General features: G+C 39.8%; 2 protein-coding genes across 6 annotated transcripts in view; one reads left to right on the forward strand and one right to left on the reverse strand.

Moving 5' to 3' along the window:
* Window positions 1-13,940, reverse strand: part of fam168a (family with sequence similarity 168 member A) — a 23,004-nt gene extending 9,064 nt beyond the window's left edge. The window contains exons 1-4 of one of the 5 annotated variants that reach the window (XM_010770745.1): window positions 13,752-13,940; window positions 3,963-4,070; window positions 3,191-3,351; window positions 1,375-1,455 (exon numbers count right to left, since the gene is read on the reverse strand). In XM_010770745.1, the coding sequence (XP_010769047.1) occupies window positions 1,375-1,455; window positions 3,191-3,351; window positions 3,963-4,024 (304 nt within the window). In that variant the 5' untranslated portion in view covers window positions 4,025-4,070; window positions 13,752-13,940. The remainder of the gene's footprint in view (window positions 1-1,374; window positions 1,456-3,190; window positions 3,352-3,962; window positions 4,071-13,751) is intronic. The other 4 variants (XM_010770747.1, XM_010770746.1, XM_010770748.1 and 1 more) reach the window with 4 other exon arrangements.
* Window positions 13,941-15,377: 1,437 nt separating this feature from the next.
* kbtbd3 (kelch repeat and BTB (POZ) domain containing 3) lies at window positions 15,378-20,392 on the forward strand. The gene is made up of 10 exons (XM_010770751.1): window positions 15,378-15,576; window positions 15,916-16,204; window positions 16,363-16,528; window positions 16,915-17,097; window positions 17,228-17,401; window positions 17,497-17,787; window positions 18,060-18,302; window positions 18,416-18,706; window positions 18,841-18,990; window positions 19,609-20,392. Exons 2-10 carry the CDS (start codon window positions 15,927-15,929, stop codon window positions 19,741-19,743), a joined length of 1,911 nt encoding a protein of 636 aa, XP_010769053.1. The 5' UTR covers window positions 15,378-15,576; window positions 15,916-15,926; the 3' UTR covers window positions 19,744-20,392.
* The last annotated feature ends 9 nt before the right edge of the window (window positions 20,393-20,401 follow it).

Raw genomic sequence — 20,401 nt, forward strand, 5'->3', positions numbered from 1 at the left:
CTGCCGTTCAGATTACCGTCAAAATCCAACGGATGCCATAAATAAACTACACAGAATCACACTTTACACACCTACGCCATGAGTAACATTCAGGCAGACTATGAATACAACCTCTTTGACGTATTAAACTGTTTGGAAAACAAGCTAACAACATTTAATACCTTGGAAAATGCGTTAATACTTTTTTAATAGCCTTCATTTTCGGGTAAATTGATTTATCAACTTTTAATACTTTTTAAGACCCCGCGGACACGCTGTTCATACTGAGATAGCGTTACAACCACCAATTATTGATTGCTCAATAAAATCACGACTATAAAGCCATTTTAGACACATTCTATTCTAAAAACAAGCTTGACATTTGAACGCTCCAGTGAGATGGTATTGACCCGGTCTGGGTTTCCAGGCTGAAAGGTTCCAGATCCCGACATATTAAACGTTCTGTCTCTGCAGACACACCATATCTGGGTTGCACAGCGACAACTGTTATTCCCATCTGCTGTGGGGCCAGACAGGGAGCCCCAGCAGAGAGTGTATCTGCTGCTGAGGGCCACCGGCAGCTGCTACCGGCCGGCCTCCCACTCCTCCACCATCAGCGCTCTTTAGGCTGACATCACCACTTAACCCATACTGCCTTCACTTTACTGTGGAGCTCTCAACTACCACGGTTGCTTTAAATATAATGCTTTGAAACACAATTCAAAGCAGAGGTTATTGTGATATTGCATACATGTTAAGTATTTCATTTCCCCAAATAACTCATATTTGCTTTTGGTTGAGTATGCATAATCAACATATATATTCAATGAAGTCCTCTCGAAGAGCATCAGGGTAGATCATGTGACTTCAAATTAAAATCCAGCAGAGTCTAGTTTATTTAAAACTAAGGGCTTTCACAGCATAAGCTAAGAATGTACTTTCATTTATGTTTTCCCTCCCACACGTCACTAAACTGTCCATCAGAATATGAATGAAATGATTACAATAATGACTCAGCAGCAACAATAACGCATTTCTGAAGGTTATTATAGATGAATTGGTGGCTTATTAATTTAGTTGTTCACGGCTGTTTACTTTATAAGTAGCATAGCTTCGAAGTCCTGGAATCTAAACATCTATCTTTTTTTATTTTGTTTACATTTTCCCTCATGGCTAACTACGTTGTTGTCGTTTATGCATTGTATTTGACCATATTACATGTCATGTTTAATTCTCAATGACACGATAACGCTCTTGACTTTCTTCTTCAAAAAAGAGAAACATCCCACTAATTAACTTCAGAGGAATTGGGTTCAACAGAAAGATATTTCACCCCAGATATTACCCTGTGTAATATAAACAAAGTCATCAAATGGTGTGTGTTTCAGGGCTCACCTGGTGGATACCCGGGACTCCCTGTTTGATAAAGGTTGGGTGTATAGGTGGGAGCCGTGGCGGGATACCCTCCTGGATAGCCTGTTAGACATCACAGACAAAAGAGACTAAATCAGAAACCATGGCTTAACAGCAAGAGGGCCACTGATGCACACACACACAGGTAGGCAGTATTTGGTTTGGAGCAGGGTGTGAACAGATGGCGCTCATTAAAAAAAAAATGTCAGCACCAATAACACAGTCGGTTGGATGCGTCGTACATACAGACAAGACACGCCTGCCAATATAGTGTGGGAGGAGAAAGAAATCATTAGCCACACACACACACTTTTGTGCGTCATCAATTACACTTCAAGCAAACAAAGCAGATTTTGACCCGAGAAAAAAAGCTATTCGAGATAAAAAGGTGCAACTTAGACAGACTGAGACAACGACGTGAAGGAGGGGACAAGCAGGAGGGGTAAGAGATGCTTTGTTAGTGAACAATGTTATTTTAATTAACAACAAGCACATACTTGCAATCATTTCAATATTGCAGTGTGTTTTACTTCACACTTTAAATGACCATTACTCAGTTCACTTTACATCACTGTGTTCATTTGGATTAGCTAAAGATGTATATACGTATGGTAATAGGTGTTAACATCTGTATAATTTCACATAGAAAGTGTTATCCATATTTTGCATTAAAGTTATTGATTAAAATCAGAATGTACACGATTAGGCTATTAACATACAGTTCTTTTATATAGACTATTTATGACCTAGCATAAAACATGCTATTTTGTGATAAAAATGGTTAACAAGTGATGACATGAATGAACTAGCCCCATGAGCTAGAGCAGTGCTGCTCATTACTTATTATTGGCGGAATATATTCTGTGGCTTTGAGCCTTTGCTTTATCTAGCGTTGGCCTCTGTATGATAAGAAACTGTCATTTCACAGGTTAGGGGTAAGTGTAGCATTTAACTACACTTTTAACAACTAAAATAGTCAGGTCATGGGAGCCTATTTTATATACATCTACCATCCCATGGTGTAATGTACATTTGTATATGCCACTGGCTCATTGCAATTCTAGAAACATTTCAGATTCCTCTCTTCAAACATACCCTATTACCTTTACATTCTGATAAAATAACTAAACCAATTGTATTATATTGGTCCCATAATAGTATTCAGTCTACAGTTCATATCCAAATGCTTCAAGGTTCTGACATTAAAACTGTTGAATGACTAACACTCACTTTTAAAAGACCCAACTGAACGACTTCTAAAAGCAAAAAAGGTTTAAAAATGTTACTTTTATATAGAAACAAATTGTGATTTCCTGCTGCACACAGGACTTTGGAATGAAGTCTCTGTGAGGAAACGATCCCTGAAAACATTGCTTTTCCTCAGACCATGTCCACTGGGTCTTCTATGTTAACACACACCTTTGAGTAGTGAAAGCACTATAATTTACACTAGTACTCTTATTTGACTTGATCATCTTTCCTTTTTATTTGTGGAACTTGGTAAAAACACAATCTAAAAAACATGTGTTATCCCTGCAGGCATCTTGACCTGCAGTTTAAACTTTCACCGTGTTTTGGAAAATAAAAAAGGGTGGCAAATGATCCCAGCGTCACGCTTCAGCACCAGGTTCCAACGTTGTCACAAGAGAGTAAACAAATCAAGTAGCAATTCCCAGGACTATCTTTTAGGACACTCATTCACCGACTCAAATCTCAGTGGCATTGTTTGTTGTCATTTGAAGCCATCCTTTAAAAACATGCTTATTATGGTATAGAGGATGAGGTGAGGTAGTTTTACCTGCAAAGGCCATGTTCTTAGGGTTTCCGTATGGAGTGCCAGGCTGAACGGGGCTGTAGACGGGATTCATAGCTGAAGCTAACCTGTTCTTACTGAGAAAGGGAGAAAAAGACAGAGCGGTAGAGGGGGCAGGGGGAATATGGAAGGGAGAGAGATGTAAGCTGTGTAAATTGGAAAGAAGAACGGTTATGATTATCAAGCACAGGCACGCACTCATCACGCACATAAATCCCAAACTCAGATTCTTCAGGCGACATCCAGCTGAGGGATTTTGCCAGCATGCAACAAAAACAAAATCAAACCCTGTGAATCCTCACCCTCGAGCAGGCTCAACGCAAATGTGGATTAAAAAAAAACAACGGACTTTTGGAATAAATGAGGCACAAGTACTGACAAAAAGTACGCATGGAACTGATTGTTTGGTTTTCTGTGAGGCAGTAAATAAATCAAATGTATCTGCCTTTGTACTACTGCACCAAACAAGGAAGGGCCATATCGACCAGCCTGGTTACGAGTACAGGACTGAACGGAGGAATGGCCGCTAAACATTAAAGGCTCTGGAAATGTTTTGGGTTGAGATGACTGATAAAAAGAGCCATTTATATAACCATAAGGCTGCTCTCTCCACCAGTCTCACTATGTAGAGGAAATGACCTCCAGTGCTCCCAACTTACCTCGTCATGGAGTATATGGGCATGGGAAATTGTGTTTACATGTGTGTGTGTGTGAGTGTGTGTGTGTGTGTGAGTGTGTGTGCATGCGTGGCCCGTACCTCTTGTGCGTGTCTGGTTGATACATGAAACTGAATTTGTCTGTGGGATGCCCGCTCGCCATTCTTGCTGTATGCAAATGAGGAAGGAGTGGAAGTGGATATGCAAATCTGAAATTAAAACAGCGAGAGTTCATGATTACAATGAACACAGGAAAAGAGACCAAAAGAAAAGAGCAAAAGAAGCAAGCACCGGTGCAACAGCAAATGGTTAGTGACCGCAGCAGGGAGACAGTGATTTAGACAGTGTGTGAGTGAGTGTGTGTGGTAACTGCCGTGTCCTTGAATGCATCATGGTGTGAAATAGAGAAGAATTCCTGGAAATAGTGTGAGATGGAATGTTTTTGCATTTATTTTTTAAAGCTGTGCGTATAAAACGATCAGTTTCTACTGGCTGATAAAAAACAGCCTAAAGGTTAGGTTTCTCTTTCCTGTTTATATAAGGCCTAAGTGATGTGAGTGAAAGTAAGATATGAGCATGACTGTATTTATGTGATGTGCTGTACAAGACATCCAATACAAGCAGCAAAGAAAACGTTCAGAAGCACGACACACCCAGCGAGGGGGCAAGTGACGGAGAACAACATAAAGTACAAATCAGCTGGGTCCTGCACAGCGTCATGAATAAGCATGATCAAGTGAGCATGAGCCAGAACCACAAAAGCACAAGGCATCGCACAAACACAGAGCGGAACAGCCGAGGAATAAATAAAGAGGAGGAAAGGTGTGTGTGTTCATGTGGATTGTGTGTTGATTTGTTCTTCCTTTTCTGAAAGAGAAGGGAGTCTGTATATGACGATCAGGCCGGTTCTGTCTGGTTTTAACTGCGGCTCTGTCGTGTGTTGTATAAGACTGCGTGAAATGTGTTGTGGCAAGCTCTTTGCACACAGCACATCACCCATTCACCATGTTTAGACTATGAAAATGCATTTGTCTAATTCAGCTTCCTGTAGATTTGTGAAATGCACCGTCTCAAAAGACAGACTTAAATCTGACCGATCCATCCTGGGCTTGTGCTTCATGGTCAGTTAACCAATCCTTCAGGTGATTATAGTTCTACTGTCATCATTTCTGGGCACGCACGTTACCGCGGTAATGCCAAACGGCACCAAGTGACAGTTCAAATTAAGCAAGAAAGCATTTCAGCGCACCATCCAGCAACACTGACGTCAAAACGCCCAGAGACAGCCGCCAGCTGAATGCGAGTACAAACACGTGGGAGCTGTTTCTTTTCAGTCTTTTTGTGCTTATTCCTTAAAACACACGCATTCCTCAGAAAGCAACCTGTGTATGTGTATCATCAACACTCATTACATTCCTCCATCTAACTTAATCTGTCTCTCCGGCGAAGATTTGATTGTACGATGAGATAAGTAAAATATATATGTATATATATTCCAACCTCCAGATAAAAAAAAAGCAGCTGAGCTTAAAAAATAAAACCCTTCATTTTCCTAAAGTTCACTTTACGAGTTTTAAAATTAAAAAAATGTATTCCATGTTGATCTGCAATGATCTGTGTAATAAAATAAAAAATATTCACAGTCACGCTTGCAAATCTGTCAGGCACGAAACACCAAGTATATCTGAAGCCATTTGGACCAAATGGGTGGGCTGACCGGCCCCTTGCCATCCCTAAAGCCAATGCGGTGATCATACTGTAGCTTTTTGATTTGATCCAAATGTAGGTGAAGACAACATATGATCATAAGCAAACTAAAAAGCTGAATTTTCTGTTGCTTTAAAAACACAACATTTGTAGATTTTCATTATCTTAACAGAACATTATTGTACAAAATCATCAAATAAAAATAGAGCAAACCTTGTGTTGTGAGAGCGTTAATCTAAAATATTATCCTAATCTGTAGGATGTTCACTTGAGCTAAATTGTGATGCCTATGTGAATGTGTTGAGAGAGAACAATACCCACTAACACATGGACAGGTGGCTAAGCTAACTATGTGGTGTAGTGTCGTAATCACAACATTACCAATTATCAGTGTGCCTGAATAGTGTAGAGTGTGTTAATCTGTTTCAGCCTGAGAAACAGAGGGTATAGTGTGTGTGTGTGTGTGTGTGTGTGTGTGTGTGTGTGTGTGTGTGTGTGTGTGTGTGTGTGTGTGGGCAAAAGGGATGAAAGTGAATGGTGCGAACAATAGAGGGCACCACAATGCGTCTAATGAAGGTGTGTGTGAGGAACAGAGAATGGCAGAAACCCATGTGATGAGTGGGAGTGTCTGACAACTCCCTTTCGTTTTCAGGGGGAGGGGATGATGAGGAGCTTCAGGCTCTTCATTCTAAACAAAAAGCCTCTTTCTAGCCAGAAGACCTTCTGTTTGACAGATTGTAAAGCCCATCCTCGTGAGGACCTTTACCATCAAAAGATTAAGTACATTTATTTGTAGTAGTGCAAAGGGGGCAGAGACGTCATAAAGACAATACCAAAAAAACATTGAGTCATCTGCTGAATCATTTATCCATTAATCAATTAGTCGATACAGATTTGAGAGAAAAGCAGATACTCCAAATGTTTCAGATTACCAGTTTCCCAGAACCAGTTCAATGTTTTGTCCAAACAACATTCCAAGACCTAAAACATTATCAATTTACTTTGAAGACAAAGAAAAAAGCAGTAACTCCAAGCGATTGAGAAGCTAGAACTATTTGCCAAACTGAAGCCAGGTCATTTAAGAAGCAGAAAGCATTTACTGTGAAGGAGCTGCAGGTACAAATGCTGCCTTGCCAGAATGCCAGTGAGGGGAAACAAACCAAACACATCATCAGAATCCAGATTTTAACTGAATAAATTACTCTTTTGGCAACCATGCACCGCATTTTCAAAAAGTTGAAGGCTGCTTTCAGGAAAGTCTTATCTTTTCACTCCTCTTTCTTCTTCCAACCGCACCAGACTTCAGAGAAAGCCGAGCTAGCTGCAGACGCTGTCGGTTTAAAGGCTTCCAGCGGACTGGCACTGATGATCTGACATTAAGTGTTTTCACTCATCTGCTGACCGCTTTTGGCCTTAGGACTATCAAACGGTGACCATGTTAACCATGTGACCTCTGTAACAGCCAATGATTATCAACATGAAATTGGATTTTTCATTTTTGTTCAGCAACCTGTCTGTCAATGACACTGCGGTGATCAAATATATTTATCAGAAAACTGGTTTGCACTGTGAACTGACACTAGCAAAATATGTTTTTTGCTGTTAAGTGGATATTTTCAAATCTTATTTGACTCTTTTAGTACTACGACACTTTGCAAATACTAAATGACACATTCCATTCAAGGTTCTCCTCACAAAGGACGGGAATCATCCAGTTTATTATGAGACGTCTCATACATCACATGGAAGTAAAAAATGATATTTTGATGATATTATGTCACACTTTTTTTTCAAATTCCTTGTTTTATCCCACCAAATAGTCTAATTGAAGCAATTAAATGATTAACAGTATAGACAGTATTCTCCTGTCCACAGACTAATCCTTTCAGCTATAATCGCTACCTTCATGCTGACATTAAAGTGTATTGGGAGCTTGCGATCCGTCTAGCACACACACGCTGACATTACAAAGGAGACCTTCCAGCTCCATGTCTCCTCCAGAGTTATTTTACAGGACTTTGTTAAGCTTAAACTATTAGTGGGACTTCATTTGGGCTGAACTCAAAAGGTACAGCCTCAAGGCCTAGGTACAAAATCCCAGCAGCCTCACAGACAGAGCTGGGTGTGTTTGTGTCTATATTGAAATGCTTTGTGTGAGCTCAGTAATGTGGCAGTCAGCTTTTTCCTCGTTTCAGATCTTCAGAGATTATGCCGACATTAAATTAGTGAGGTGCGTGTTAATATAAAAACGTGCATGTTGCAAAACAATAATGCCGGTTCCGCTCCATAAAGGGGGATTCCTGCAGCCTAGGGGAGCAGTAGAGGTAATATTGAGGGAGGAGGATTGTGAAAGAATAAAGCTCTCACTCACTCTCTCAAACGCACACACAAAGAGCTACCATTCCTAGAGAACATGTACAATGCAACACAACCCCCACACTGACTCTATCCTCCCACATAATACCTCACCAGGCATCTACTCTTTAAAAGCAACAAATCAAAACTGGTGGGCGTCCTCACACTTCAGCGCAGGACAGAATAGCCGTTTTTTTTTTATATACAGAAGAAGCATTTCACTTTGGTTATATGAAAAAGGAAGCAGAGAAACAAAAAACATTGGATATTAGAAGATACATTGCTGATGGTACTGTGATGGCTCAAACATCTATTGTTTTCCTTATTGACAAATATCCAGAAATACATTCGGAGATCATGAGTCATATTTAGGATGCTTTCAGTGTGCTACATCTGTCAAGATGTGGACTTTATAACAGCATATTGTTTTATTTTAGTGTTCACTGGTTCCAGCTTTTTAAATGTGAAGGTTAGCTCAATGTTTTTGGCCCTCTAATATATTAAGACGAAACAAACCACAACATTTTTATTTTTGGGTTCTGGGGAAACGTTACGGCCACATTTCATTATTTTCATCATATTTATTGACGAAATGATTCCTCTATCAATATGCAACGATTAAGCAGCATTATAGCCCCTTAAAACCGTGTTGCAAACTTGAAGCAGTTCTCCTTCACATTGATAGATTGTTCTCATGTTCAAGGCCAGCAGCCTTTCCAACAACAGCATATGATATCTATCAAAACACAGGCCCAGAGGACAGGCCAACTAAAGGGCCAAGTGTGTGACCAAATCCATCTTACTACAGTGCTCGAAGACAGTGTGATGGAATCAGACCCCCCCCGTCCGGCCCTGCAGCAACCCTCTGCACACAGCCCGGGGCTATTTTAGATCTAGGACAGCTCTATACATTTTGGGACAGCATCTCCCGTTTTCTCTGTGCTGGCTTCCTCCTCCTCTATTCTTCTTTTCAAAGTCATCTCATCAGTCACACACCTCATGGGCCTGCATCTCTGGATTATTTGCCAATATTGTCCCAGCCCACTTTAAATGGAAATGTTACCATGAAATACATACCATTCAACATTATCCATTTATTGAGATTTCTACTCTGTGGTGTTTGGTTTCTAACAAACATTTGATGTATAAGGGCTACATAAAGGTGAAAGTTTTTGACACTGAGGTCAATATTTGTCTCTGATACAGACAATAAAAATGTGCATGCATTCATGAAGAATGAAATATGAAATGTACAGTTTATGCTCTACAAAGTTAATAGCGTCACCTTCAGTGATACAAATTAACAAAAAGGGTGGTGACAAAGTTGTCCCCAACAAAGTGTATAAATAATAATTAAAAAAAGGTGTAAGAGGCTTCTGTCCAATGTTATTGATTAGGGGACATTAAGTTAGTTGATTTCCAATGAGTTCCATAGCAGCTAGGGAATTAGAACATCGATAGAAGGCATGAAAGATACAAGCGAGGAAATCTATGGCCAGGCCAGATAACCAGATGAGGGATTGAGAGGAATATTTAATGAGAGATGTGTAAATAATCAAAGGACCATGACAAGTGGAAATCATCACTATTAAAAACAGCCAGAAAATCGTAATTACCTCTGATGGATCATTAGTTAATGTCATTGCCAAACATGTAGACTTTGAAAGGCCCTGAAAGGGACAGTGTAAAGCAGTATGTGTTGCTGTTATAACGGTAAACTTTTTGCAGCTTGCAATTGTACCTTTGTATTAAACAACTTCAACAACACATGATTATTAATGGGATTGTATCGACTAATGTTTAGTTGCATACAGAAACGCAACAGAACAAACCTTTCCAGTATTTAGCAGTTAGCGAATGTACCCATGCCTCCATGATAGGCAGGCAGAAAAGCGCTGCAGGCAAAAAAAAAGCTACAGAAAAAGCTGACCGTGGCATGCCTGTACACGGTATAGCTTAGTAGATCCTTGTGTAATCACTTATGTCATAACAATATAAAGTCTCTGGTGCATCCTTGGCCTGTAGTGTCTTTCTTTATCTTGATGACAAGCCACACTTACAGAATGCATTACACTAAAGGGCGATCCAAATCGATTAATGAACCAGGTACATGACACCTTATTGATGACTTTACACATCAACATGATTAAGATTGGAGAGCAAATAATGAGCTGCTAGCAAGACTTAATTTCTTATTTGGCCATGAACTTGATGTTCAATTTAATTTAAAAAAAAACATTTAAACATCTTACATTCTACTTTGGAAAGACAATGTCGATTGAGTTTTACTATGGAAGGTGGTCATCATGACCCTGCAGAAAGCTAATTTAATAAATAACAATGCACGTAAACGCTAAATAAAGCTTGAGGTTTCAAAAAAGAGATATATAATTTGCGAATGAGCCTGCTGAAGAATGTGTTCCTAGGTAGAGAGAAAACAACATTCATGCACAGACACAAATTCACAACAGGTTTCTGAGTTAGAACTTGTCAGTTAAACACATGATACAAAATCAATCTCCAAGCACTACTAGAGCAGACCGGCAGTATGGCCTGCTGTTGAGGTGAGACTTGACAAACACAGGCAAAAACTGTTTTATAATAATCATTATTCAAATAAAATATAAATATTACTGGGTTCTTTGTTAACAAAAACATTTCAAAAACAAAAAAAATTCGGTCACAAGATCCTCATTAATGATGAGCTTACAATTTGCTGATCAGTTCCAGGCAGTCATTCAAAAGTATTTTGAGCTTTCCAAAGACAGAGCCAACTAGGTCTAGTATCTATAAACACACCCATTCAAATAGTTTCCCAAATGTAGGCAAACTTTTGATCACATGACTATATCCAGCTGAGTCTTTCTGGGTGTGTCAAAACACAAACTGTGTCCCACTTCTTTTCAAAAACACTACAAGATACGTTTTTGGTCAGTACATGTTACACGTTATTGTGTTAATATTCAGGGTAGAATTAAAACATAGTTGTATGTGTTATGAATACAAATATGAATCAGGCAATAAGCATAATAACTTTACTGTAAGGCCACTATGTTGAATCAAACTGCGAATAAATGATTTATGTTTGTGTTAAATGTTTTACTGGCAAACTTGCGAAAACCAGCTAAATGTATATTTCTTTGTTTTCTTGGCTCTCACTTCACTCTACACATTTCATTTGTTTTGTTCTAGCTTTATTCCAGCCGCTTGTATTTAAGAACACTTTAAAACATGTCAGGCAGTATCAATTATTTATAATTAGATATATGTTCACCTTTAACACTGCGACAGCATGAACACATTATGTTGAACATGACAGTAGGTATCAGTAATGAAACAACAGCCCACAGCGTAGACATGTGTTTATTTGCATGTGTACTGTCTGTGTTTACACAGTTGCAGACCCCAGAGATGACTGACAGCTAAATGCACCACAACTTTGCCCCCGGGGATCATCTCAACCTGCCACTGTATACATGCAAATACACTTCTTAAAGAACAGCTTTTGTAAACTAATACTTTGGGGTTTTGGACCGGCTTTGTGAAATCAACAATTTTATAGACGAAACGATTAAACAATTGACTTTAAAAAAAGAAAAGAAGATATTTATGTACAAATAGAAACAATAGTTGATGAAACACTATCATTAAATTATCTCATCAATATCCTTGTTGTCAAATATCACTGACCTTACAGCTAGTATAACCATGCAAATGATTGTATCTGATATTTTTCTAATAAAAAAAAGACTGGTCATCAAGTCAAGGGGATTGTCAGCTGGACAACAAAGGAGGGGGAATTTAAAGCCACCATCTGTAAGCATCTTGTCCCCTGGTCTCTGATGAGCAGCGCATTAAGTGGTTCAGACCACACGGGATTGAAGCGCTAGAAAGATAACAGTCTGTTATAGAAACACTGACTCGTGTACCATTAAGTGACTCCAGCTTTATAGTCTGACAGTTTTACGGCTGCATTGTACTGCCCACCCTTAATACATACAAGACTGTTCCTAACGCTTGCCAAAACCCATTCCCCCCTCCTTTCCTCTAGCATGGCAGACAGGGGTCACCTTAGACTGCCTTCATCAAGGGGATGTAACTCTGCCACATGCTTCTTGATCACACTAGTCTTAAAAAAGGTTGTGAAAAATCTTCGTGATTTTTGTTGGGCAGAAACAAAATAACTCGAATGTTCTGGTTTTGCAGATGCCATTTGAACTGTACACAGATCATTTTAAGCTGTGTTTTTCTGACGAGGGCCAAGAAATCCCTTTAGCACGATAAGGCTTCTTGAATTAAATGGGATTAGAAGTCAATGTTCAAAGCAGGTAATCCCCCCCAAAAAAGAGATGAACGCAAAGAGGATTCATTTCACTGCTAACACTAGTCATAAGAGAGAAGATGAGAAATGTGCCTTTAGCATTTTGTGTAATCCTGTCTCTTTTGAACTATGTGAGGCTCAGTTCAGTTTTTGTATTCTGTGCCACCAGAGTACAGTGATACCATTTTAGACTGTTGTATCTCTACTAGAGCTGAATGGTTAGGAATAATTTAAACCGAAATGTTCATAATTAATTAATTGTTTAAGTTGTTCGTCAAGCAAAAATGCCTAACACTCTGTGTCAAGGTTGATTTAATCTGCCTGATGTCCTAGTAAAATAAAAATGTTTGGATTTTTTGAGAGAGTTGATCAAACAAAGCATGCGATAAGGATGTCATTGAGGGCATCTGTCATTGTGTAGACCAAACTAATTGTATAATCAAAAACTGGTCAGCAAATGTAAAGCACAGAAAATAGTTTTTAGTTGCTACCCAGATACATCTGTATTATACTTTGTCCAATAGCAGCTGATGTCTTTATGTAATTAAACATTGAGAGGAACCACATGTTTATGTTGAACCATAAGTGGTTTAGAAAGACTTTGCGAAGGGGAACCATTTAAATCTAGTTCACAACTATTTTCATATGCAGAAAAGACACTATTTTGTTCAAAAACACCAGAGATGCAGCAGAAAACTCCGTCAATACCCTATTAGTTCCACTTCAAAATATGATTGTTTTGTTCATAATGGAGGCTGTAGCCTGGGGGACACAGTCTAGCATGCATGGGTTTGTGTATATACCACCACATTACTGGTTAATATGTAGTTATATATCCATCAGAGTATTGCATGTACTGGCATTACACTGCATTCCTGGGATAGCAAGCAACGCCAAAACAGCCATGGTTGGACAAAAATGGTCACACTCAAACAAGCTTAAGACACCATTTTGAAAATCCACCGATTTCTAGATAACAACTCCGAGATGCCATCTTGCCAATTATCACCAGATTAGCTACCGTTAGCATGGCTATTCAACCATTCCTAAACACCCCTATGCAGGAATATGTGCTGCTCACATAATAGTAACGTTAGCTTGTATGCTAGCCTGAAAAAAGCATCGCTAACCCGTAGCATCCTCGCATCCATCGGCACACGCTGCTAAAAAATTGCTAATTAGCAGGTTAGCTTGGTAAAGAATAGCAAACGACAATAAAAAAAAAAACACTCACATTGGATCAGATATGGCTGCACCGGAACAACAGCAGCTACTTTTACCGCCTGGACGCAAACAACTAAGGAAATACAAAACCTTGCGATACGGCAGTTAATGTCGGTTTGTTTCCGTTATTTAAACTAGCCCCTTTAGCTTAGCGCGCTAGTTCCACCACGGAGGACAATTGAAAGGATACTGAGGAGGAAAAAAAAACTGAAAAAAACGAACAACTACCAAGTCGACACATGGACATTCCTGCCCTCCATGATAAACATCGGACGAGACTTACCTAAACCACTCGGTCGAACAACAAAAAGATTCCCGTGTGCGTACGTGCTTTCTCCTGTGTCTGCTCTGCTCTGGGTCGGTGCGGACTGGCTCTGCTACAGCAGCGTTTTGTCGGACCAGTGGCGCAGAGAAGACAGCTTTCACCCGAAGAGACGGCCACCGTGTGGGGGATGGGGATGCACTGCCGGGAGGGAGAGAGGAAGGGAGGGAGGGATGCAGGGATGTAAGGAGAGAGGAGGGGGGGTCCCACCGATAACATATATAGAGAGGCTTTGATAAAAACCAAATAGTAGCCTAAAAGAATAAAGGTCGATATTGTTATAACCAAAAGAAAAAACAGCAGATGAGACACAATACCGTTAGTTACTGTTCAGTTTGACTGATACTGTTCGTACTCTCAATTATTAAATAATAGAACATTTGATTTTAATAGTTAATGCGAATATTAAAGGCTAGTCCACTAATGCATGCATAATACATACTAGATGTAAGGAAGATGGTCTATTGATAGCCTGTTGTATAATCACACTGTTACTTCTTTGTTCTTTTTTGTGTGTGTTCACTTTATGGATTGTGTCCGTGTTTTTTGCATTGATAAGAAATTACCAATATCAGTATGTCGTTGCATGATAATGTTATTATCATGCATATGGCGCTGTGGTAATATAAGTGTATGTTTACAAGAATCTGCCGTTATGCATATGCGATCAACATTTTCAGGCAGGAAAGTGTTATTTGGTCAGCAGCACTGTGGTGGTGAAACGGTATTACAGCACGGCTGCAAGTTCACGTCCACAAATTCATAGGCTTTCGCTTCGTGCATAAACCCAACCACAAATGTTGCTTCTCAGCGACAGCAAGGCAACGCCGCCCAGTGGTTATGAGTTGCTTTGCACCACAATGACTGAGTTATTCTAAATCTGCACAGTCTGTGAACATATGACTACCTGAAACCCACATTAAATTGTATCTTGAATGCCAAATCGTGCATTTATTTTTCTATCTATTTTTATTTATATGTAAAAATGTTTTAAAAATAATTGTACAGTTGTATTGCATTATCATTAAAACACATGATCTGCCACTTTCAATATAAATCCTACTTGCTGTTCAGTCTAAGTATTGTAGGATACATTCAACACAAGTCCATGTATGTTCCTTCAGTATTTATTTATTTGCTATTTGAATCACAAAAAGAACCCTTGATTTGTATACTTTTTGGCTTAGGCCTATTGGGGTTTTGAACTTTTGATATATATTTATATAATATGTGTACAACTTGTTTTTCACATACTTTTTAAGTCCTGTATTACATGAATAAATACGAATTCAGGGCAATTACTGACACATAGCTCCAGCGACAAAGGATTTGCTTTTAGGCAAAAAGCATAATTCCAGATGGTATTTGTGAACCTCTCGATAATATCGATATGGAATTGAAAACTGGTGAAGTTTCTACACTGGGCCAAACTATTTTCATACAGTCTATGATTGGAGACTCCCACTGAGTAGGCTTAGCCTACGGGTTTAACCCGTACTGTTACGACCAATTCCAGAGAACTACAGGTCCCAGCTGCCCTTGCGCACCACTACCACCACAAACAAAGAAGAGCCGCATACAAGCACATACACACAATTTGCGGGGATTTGAAAAAACATTGAAACATCTAAATATAATTAACAAAACGGCGCACTTTTAACAAGGATGATGTTACGTACAACTGTAACGGCAAGAAAATCAAAGACTGTCCGAGACATCGCGTGATTTCACGCTTCCGGAAGTTAAATAGCATGAGAGAGAGAGAACTGTCCGAGGTGCTGACACTGTGAGTAGTGCTGGTGCATGTCCTGATTCAGTCTACATACCTGTATATTTTAAATGTAGCCTATTTCTTTTTCTTATGCATGTTTTACCATCAACTTTACGTACTCTGTAGTTTGTATACCTGTGTTTTGAACTGAATATTGTATTCACCATAATAAAGGGGCAAATCACAACATCTCTTCTTGAACTGTTCTTAGTTATGTTATGTTTGATATCTACTCACCTCACTCACACACAGACACATATTCTTGTATTACATCATAAGACACACTATACTCTTTGAATATGCATCATGATCTTTGATTTTTTTTCTCCCATTTATGTATAAATACATTGTCAGAATTTGGGAAGATGGATGAATCACAAGAGTCCTGTATACTCAATGCCGAAAACTGCAGCAGCAGCAGCAGCAGTGCCCTCAGCAGTAAAACTGGCAACACTCCACAATGCAACGGTGCTTCAGAGTACAGGACCCTGCTCCATGTCCCTGAGTCACACGGTCTCCAGCTACTGAGCGTGCTCAGATCATTCAGGGAGCAAGGCCTGCTGTTTGACTTCACCATTAAGGTCCAGGAACAAAGTTTTCCCTGCCATCGATGTGTCCTTGCAGCATGCAGCGATTTCTTCAGGTATTTATCCATCTATCTATCTATCTATCTATCTATCTATCTATCTATCTATCTATCTATCTATCTATCTATCTATCTATCTATCTATCTATCTATCTATCTTTCTATCTATTGATCTATCTATCTGTCTAGTTTGTTGATAACTTCTCTTTGTTTAGGGCCATGTTTGAGGTGGATATGCGAGAGCGTGGTGATGGTTCAGTGACTCTGGGTAACCAGTGTCCAGAGGCAGTGCGTTTATTCCTGGACTTTGCCTATTCAGGAGAGATGCTCATCACTGATAGCAATGTAGACATGCTGTTTCAGCTTGCTTCTTTTCTGCAGGTAGAAATATATTATCATTTCTTCTTTCTATTTATATAAACATAAAGTACCTTGGGACAAGTCGACCAAGTGTGTGCCTTTTACCGGCGCCTTCCCACGCAGCTCAGGGTGTACTATACAAAAACTTGATGTATTGAAATGTCAAAGGTTTAAAAAATAAAATTACAGAAGGCTATATTCATTAGCTACGGTACACCCTTACAGATGTTTTCAACCTTCTTGACTAATTACACCTCCTCTCATGGCTGTGTGGTAATGTGAAAACACCTGAGTGGGTGTATAGAGTCAAATAATTTGAAGAATAACATTTATTAATCATCAAGTTGCCTAGTAAGATACATATCTCTCAGTGACAGTTTTTGAATATGTATTGCATGTGTCCTCAGGTCTCAGTGTTGTCCGAAGCGTGCAGCAACTTCCTGATAAGAGCCATGGATCTCAGTAACTGCCTGTCCCTATTCTCCCTTGCTGAGGCCTACGGCTCTGCATCCCTCCTCCAAAGTGCCAATGAGTTTGTGATTCAGAACTTCTCTGAGCTTTCCAAAACCCAGGACTTCCTGGATATGCAGGTACAACTGACAAGATAGTGAAGATATTATATCCTAGAAGCTGATTTTGATGCAGCGGCATATGAAGATTATAATTCAATAAATCCATATGAACACACTCAGTATTAATCATTTAATCTGCTTCTTATAGGTAAATGTGTTGGAAGCATGCCTGAGGTCAGATGCTCTAAATGTGCCCAGTGAGGAGGCTGTGGTGATGTCTCTTCTTAGATGGATACGCCATGATCTCTCGGAAAGACAAAAGCTGTTGCCGGGTTTGTTATCTCTAACCAGATTCCACCACCTACCTGCACCTGTACTAAAGGTAAGAGCATGCTGCATGTACAATATGTTTGTGTTTTATATGTGGTCGTATTATAGTCTCACCCTTCCTTTGTGACACCTTACAATGCCTCTTAGACTCTGCGTGATGCAGATGATCTCCTCTGCAATAGTGAGTCCTGCCTCGCCCTGCTCTCTGAAGCTCAGAGCAGGCAGGATCAGTACAGCGGCCTGCTCTCTGACGCCAGGCCAGCCACCACACAGAGCTACATCTTCATCCACAAAACAGAGGAGAACGGCGAGATCCGCCACAGCTTCTGCTACCATCTGGAGACAGACCAGTGGACAGAGCTGGGAACAGGGCACGGAGAGGGGACGGCCATGATGCCAGACCCACCGGGTTCCTACCTTACCAGCTTTGCTGAGAAGGTACGTTTGAGATTGAACGTTGCTGCTATTAAGCGCAGAGTCTCCTAACCTTTTTTGCATTGTTCTCTTTGAAATTGTCAACTTACGCACCCCTTACTGCAAGTAAAAGCTTTGGTGTTGGCCCAGGTTATAAGTTTTCTTTTCCAGATTGTTTTATTTGAAGAGACCCCCAGAGGTTGAAGTATCCACTATGTTACAAGTAATAAAACAATAATTATTAAAAGTCAGAACAATAATCCATCATTTTCTTATCTTTCCACTGTATCACTAAGATATTTGTGACAGGTGGATGCCGGGGGAACTGTTGCCGGGCAATACGTCTCCATGTGGCCGAGCCGTTCCATGACGCCACAGATGAGGTTTGGTGCTTCTGTCCTGTGACCCTCACCTGCACGCCGGCTCCAGCCATGCTGAAGCCCAGAACCACACACACAGCTGTAACCTGCCTGGACCGTATCTACGTCATTGGAGGACGGACAAGGGGATCCAGAGGGGGGGCTCCCAGTCTGCTGGAGGTAACAGTGTACTCTTTATAGACGATTATGACCAGATTCTTGGTTAAGATGTCCATTCATTATTACATTTGTATTGTGCCAGTACAAATACTGTTCTTTAACATATATTCCAGGTGGAGTACTTTAATCCTCTGACCCAGACCTGGAGCTCAGTCAGCCCACTGCCCACCGCCATCTACTACCCTGAGGCCAGTGCTTGTGGCAGTGTTATCTATACACTGGGGTCAGAAGTGGAGATAACAGATTCCTTTAACCCTTCACTGGACTGCTTCTTCAGCTATGACGCACAGCAGGACCAGTGGAGCCGCCTGGTGGCCGAGTTTGGACAATTCTTCCATGCTACTCTTGTCAAGGCAGTGTCAATAGATAACACACTGCACATCTGTGACCTGTCCACTTACAAGGTGAGCCCTCAGCTGGGCACGAATGAATGAATGAGTTGTTATTATTGTATCTCAATGTGTTTATAGTTTAAGCTTTCCTAGAACTGTTTAAATAATGAAACACAGAGTTCAAAAGTGTGACTTTTCCCATCCAGGTCTACAGTTTTTGTCCAGAGACCTGCGTGTGGAAGGGTCAAGGGTCCTTTGAGTGTGCTGGTTTCAACGCAGGAGCAGTGGGTATGAAAGACAAAATCTACATCCTGGGTGGAGACTATTCACCTGATGAGATCACTGATGAAGTTCAGGTAGGAGAAGCTTTTATCCATAGTAGCTGACCTACTGAGACATTTTAAGTCATATTCCTTAACCAAAGGCACAGGCCACCAAATCTGTCAACATGGATCTTAATGGTAAATTGGCTCTGCTTTGAGGAAGCCTAGAAGAAGTGATCAGTAGATCAGTAGATAACTATTGACATATTCATAAATATAGTCAACATTTAACAAATAAGGCTTGCTATTTTTGTCAGTTTATTGTTTTAAAGCGTTAGTTTCAAGCAATATGTATCGAGTAATTTTGCCATGATATCTCTATATTCACACTGCATATGAAGAGTACGTTATTTATTATTACTCTCACTTATATTTTATTTATCACAATTACAGTAAAGAGGAAAGCTTATTTATGATACATTAGAATGATAAAGTTATTGATTTACTAGCAAGGACACACCAAAGACCAACAATATGTGATTAAAGTGTAAATGAGTAACAACAACGAGAATGGATGGAAATAAGAGAGGGGATGGTTTGGATAATACCTGGAGATGGTAGAGAAAGGAATAAAAGAGGAAAATTGAGTTAAAGGTATAACCTGACGTCTGCTGATATTTCTCTTTCTGTGTTTCCTTGTGGCCTGCGCAGGTGTACCACAGTGGGAGAAGTCAATGGGAGGAAGTGGCTCCCATGCCCAGAGCGCTCACTGAGTTCCACTGTCAGCTCATCAGCTTCAACAGATACAAAGACCCATGGGGGGACACAGCAGATACACACTCTTGAATATAGTTGATTTGCATGTGTGTTACATGTGTCTCTGATGGATGCTGGACAGCTGACAGAGGGAAAGACAACCTTCCACCAACACCACATCTTTCTCACATCATTATGACAAGACTGCGCCTGAGCCAGATTATGTACTACTTTTTAATTTAAACATTTGATTTCATATGTTCACTTTGCACGAGTGAGTTGTCTGCTGTCATAGGATCTTTGTTGTATTTAAATAAAAATGTGGTCCCTCCCATGGAGGAACCTTATTGAGCCAAAGACTACAGTATATTGGAAAGCCTATTTTAATAACTGACATATTTTGTTCTGGTGATTTAGCTGATGGAAACCTGCTCATAGTATATTACCTTATTTAAAACTCAACAGAAATCCTCTTGACACAATTGTGTAAATAATCTTGTTGGATTTTCACTTTAATCTACTTGCCTTTATCCTGTTTAGCCTGTCATGTATCCATGCATGCCCTTTTTCTCCTCTCATGAAATAACATTCTACATGTGATCAATACACAGATCACCTGACAACTGAACCTATAGATCAACACTGTACCTTGGAAGAACATATATATATACGGTTGTGTTAAGAAACCTACAAAAATAATACAAAAAATACAGTAATGTTTTATTGGCAAGGAGTGAATATAAACATA

The sequence above is a fragment of the Notothenia coriiceps genome, unplaced genomic scaffold (genome assembly GCF_000735185.1).
Source record: "Notothenia coriiceps isolate Sejong01 unplaced genomic scaffold, NC01 NC01_scaffold00009193, whole genome shotgun sequence".
Classification (NCBI taxonomy): Eukaryota; Metazoa; Chordata; class Actinopteri; order Perciformes; family Nototheniidae; genus Notothenia; species Notothenia coriiceps.

What these genes read in the sequence shown, in the direction of transcription:
- kbtbd3 (XM_010770751.1), top strand. Translation starts at nt 15,927, where the DNA reads ATGGATGAATCACAAGAGTCCTGTATACTCAATGCCGAAAACTGCAGC. An exon ending in AGCTTGCTTCTTTTCTGCAG is followed by an intron (nt 16,529 to 16,914) that starts GTAGAAATATAT and finishes ATGTGTCCTCAG; the next exon opens with GTCTCAGTGTTGTCCGAAGC. An exon ending in AGGACTTCCTGGATATGCAG is followed by an intron (nt 17,098 to 17,227) that starts GTACAACTGACA and finishes TGCTTCTTATAG; the next exon opens with GTAAATGTGTTGGAAGCATG.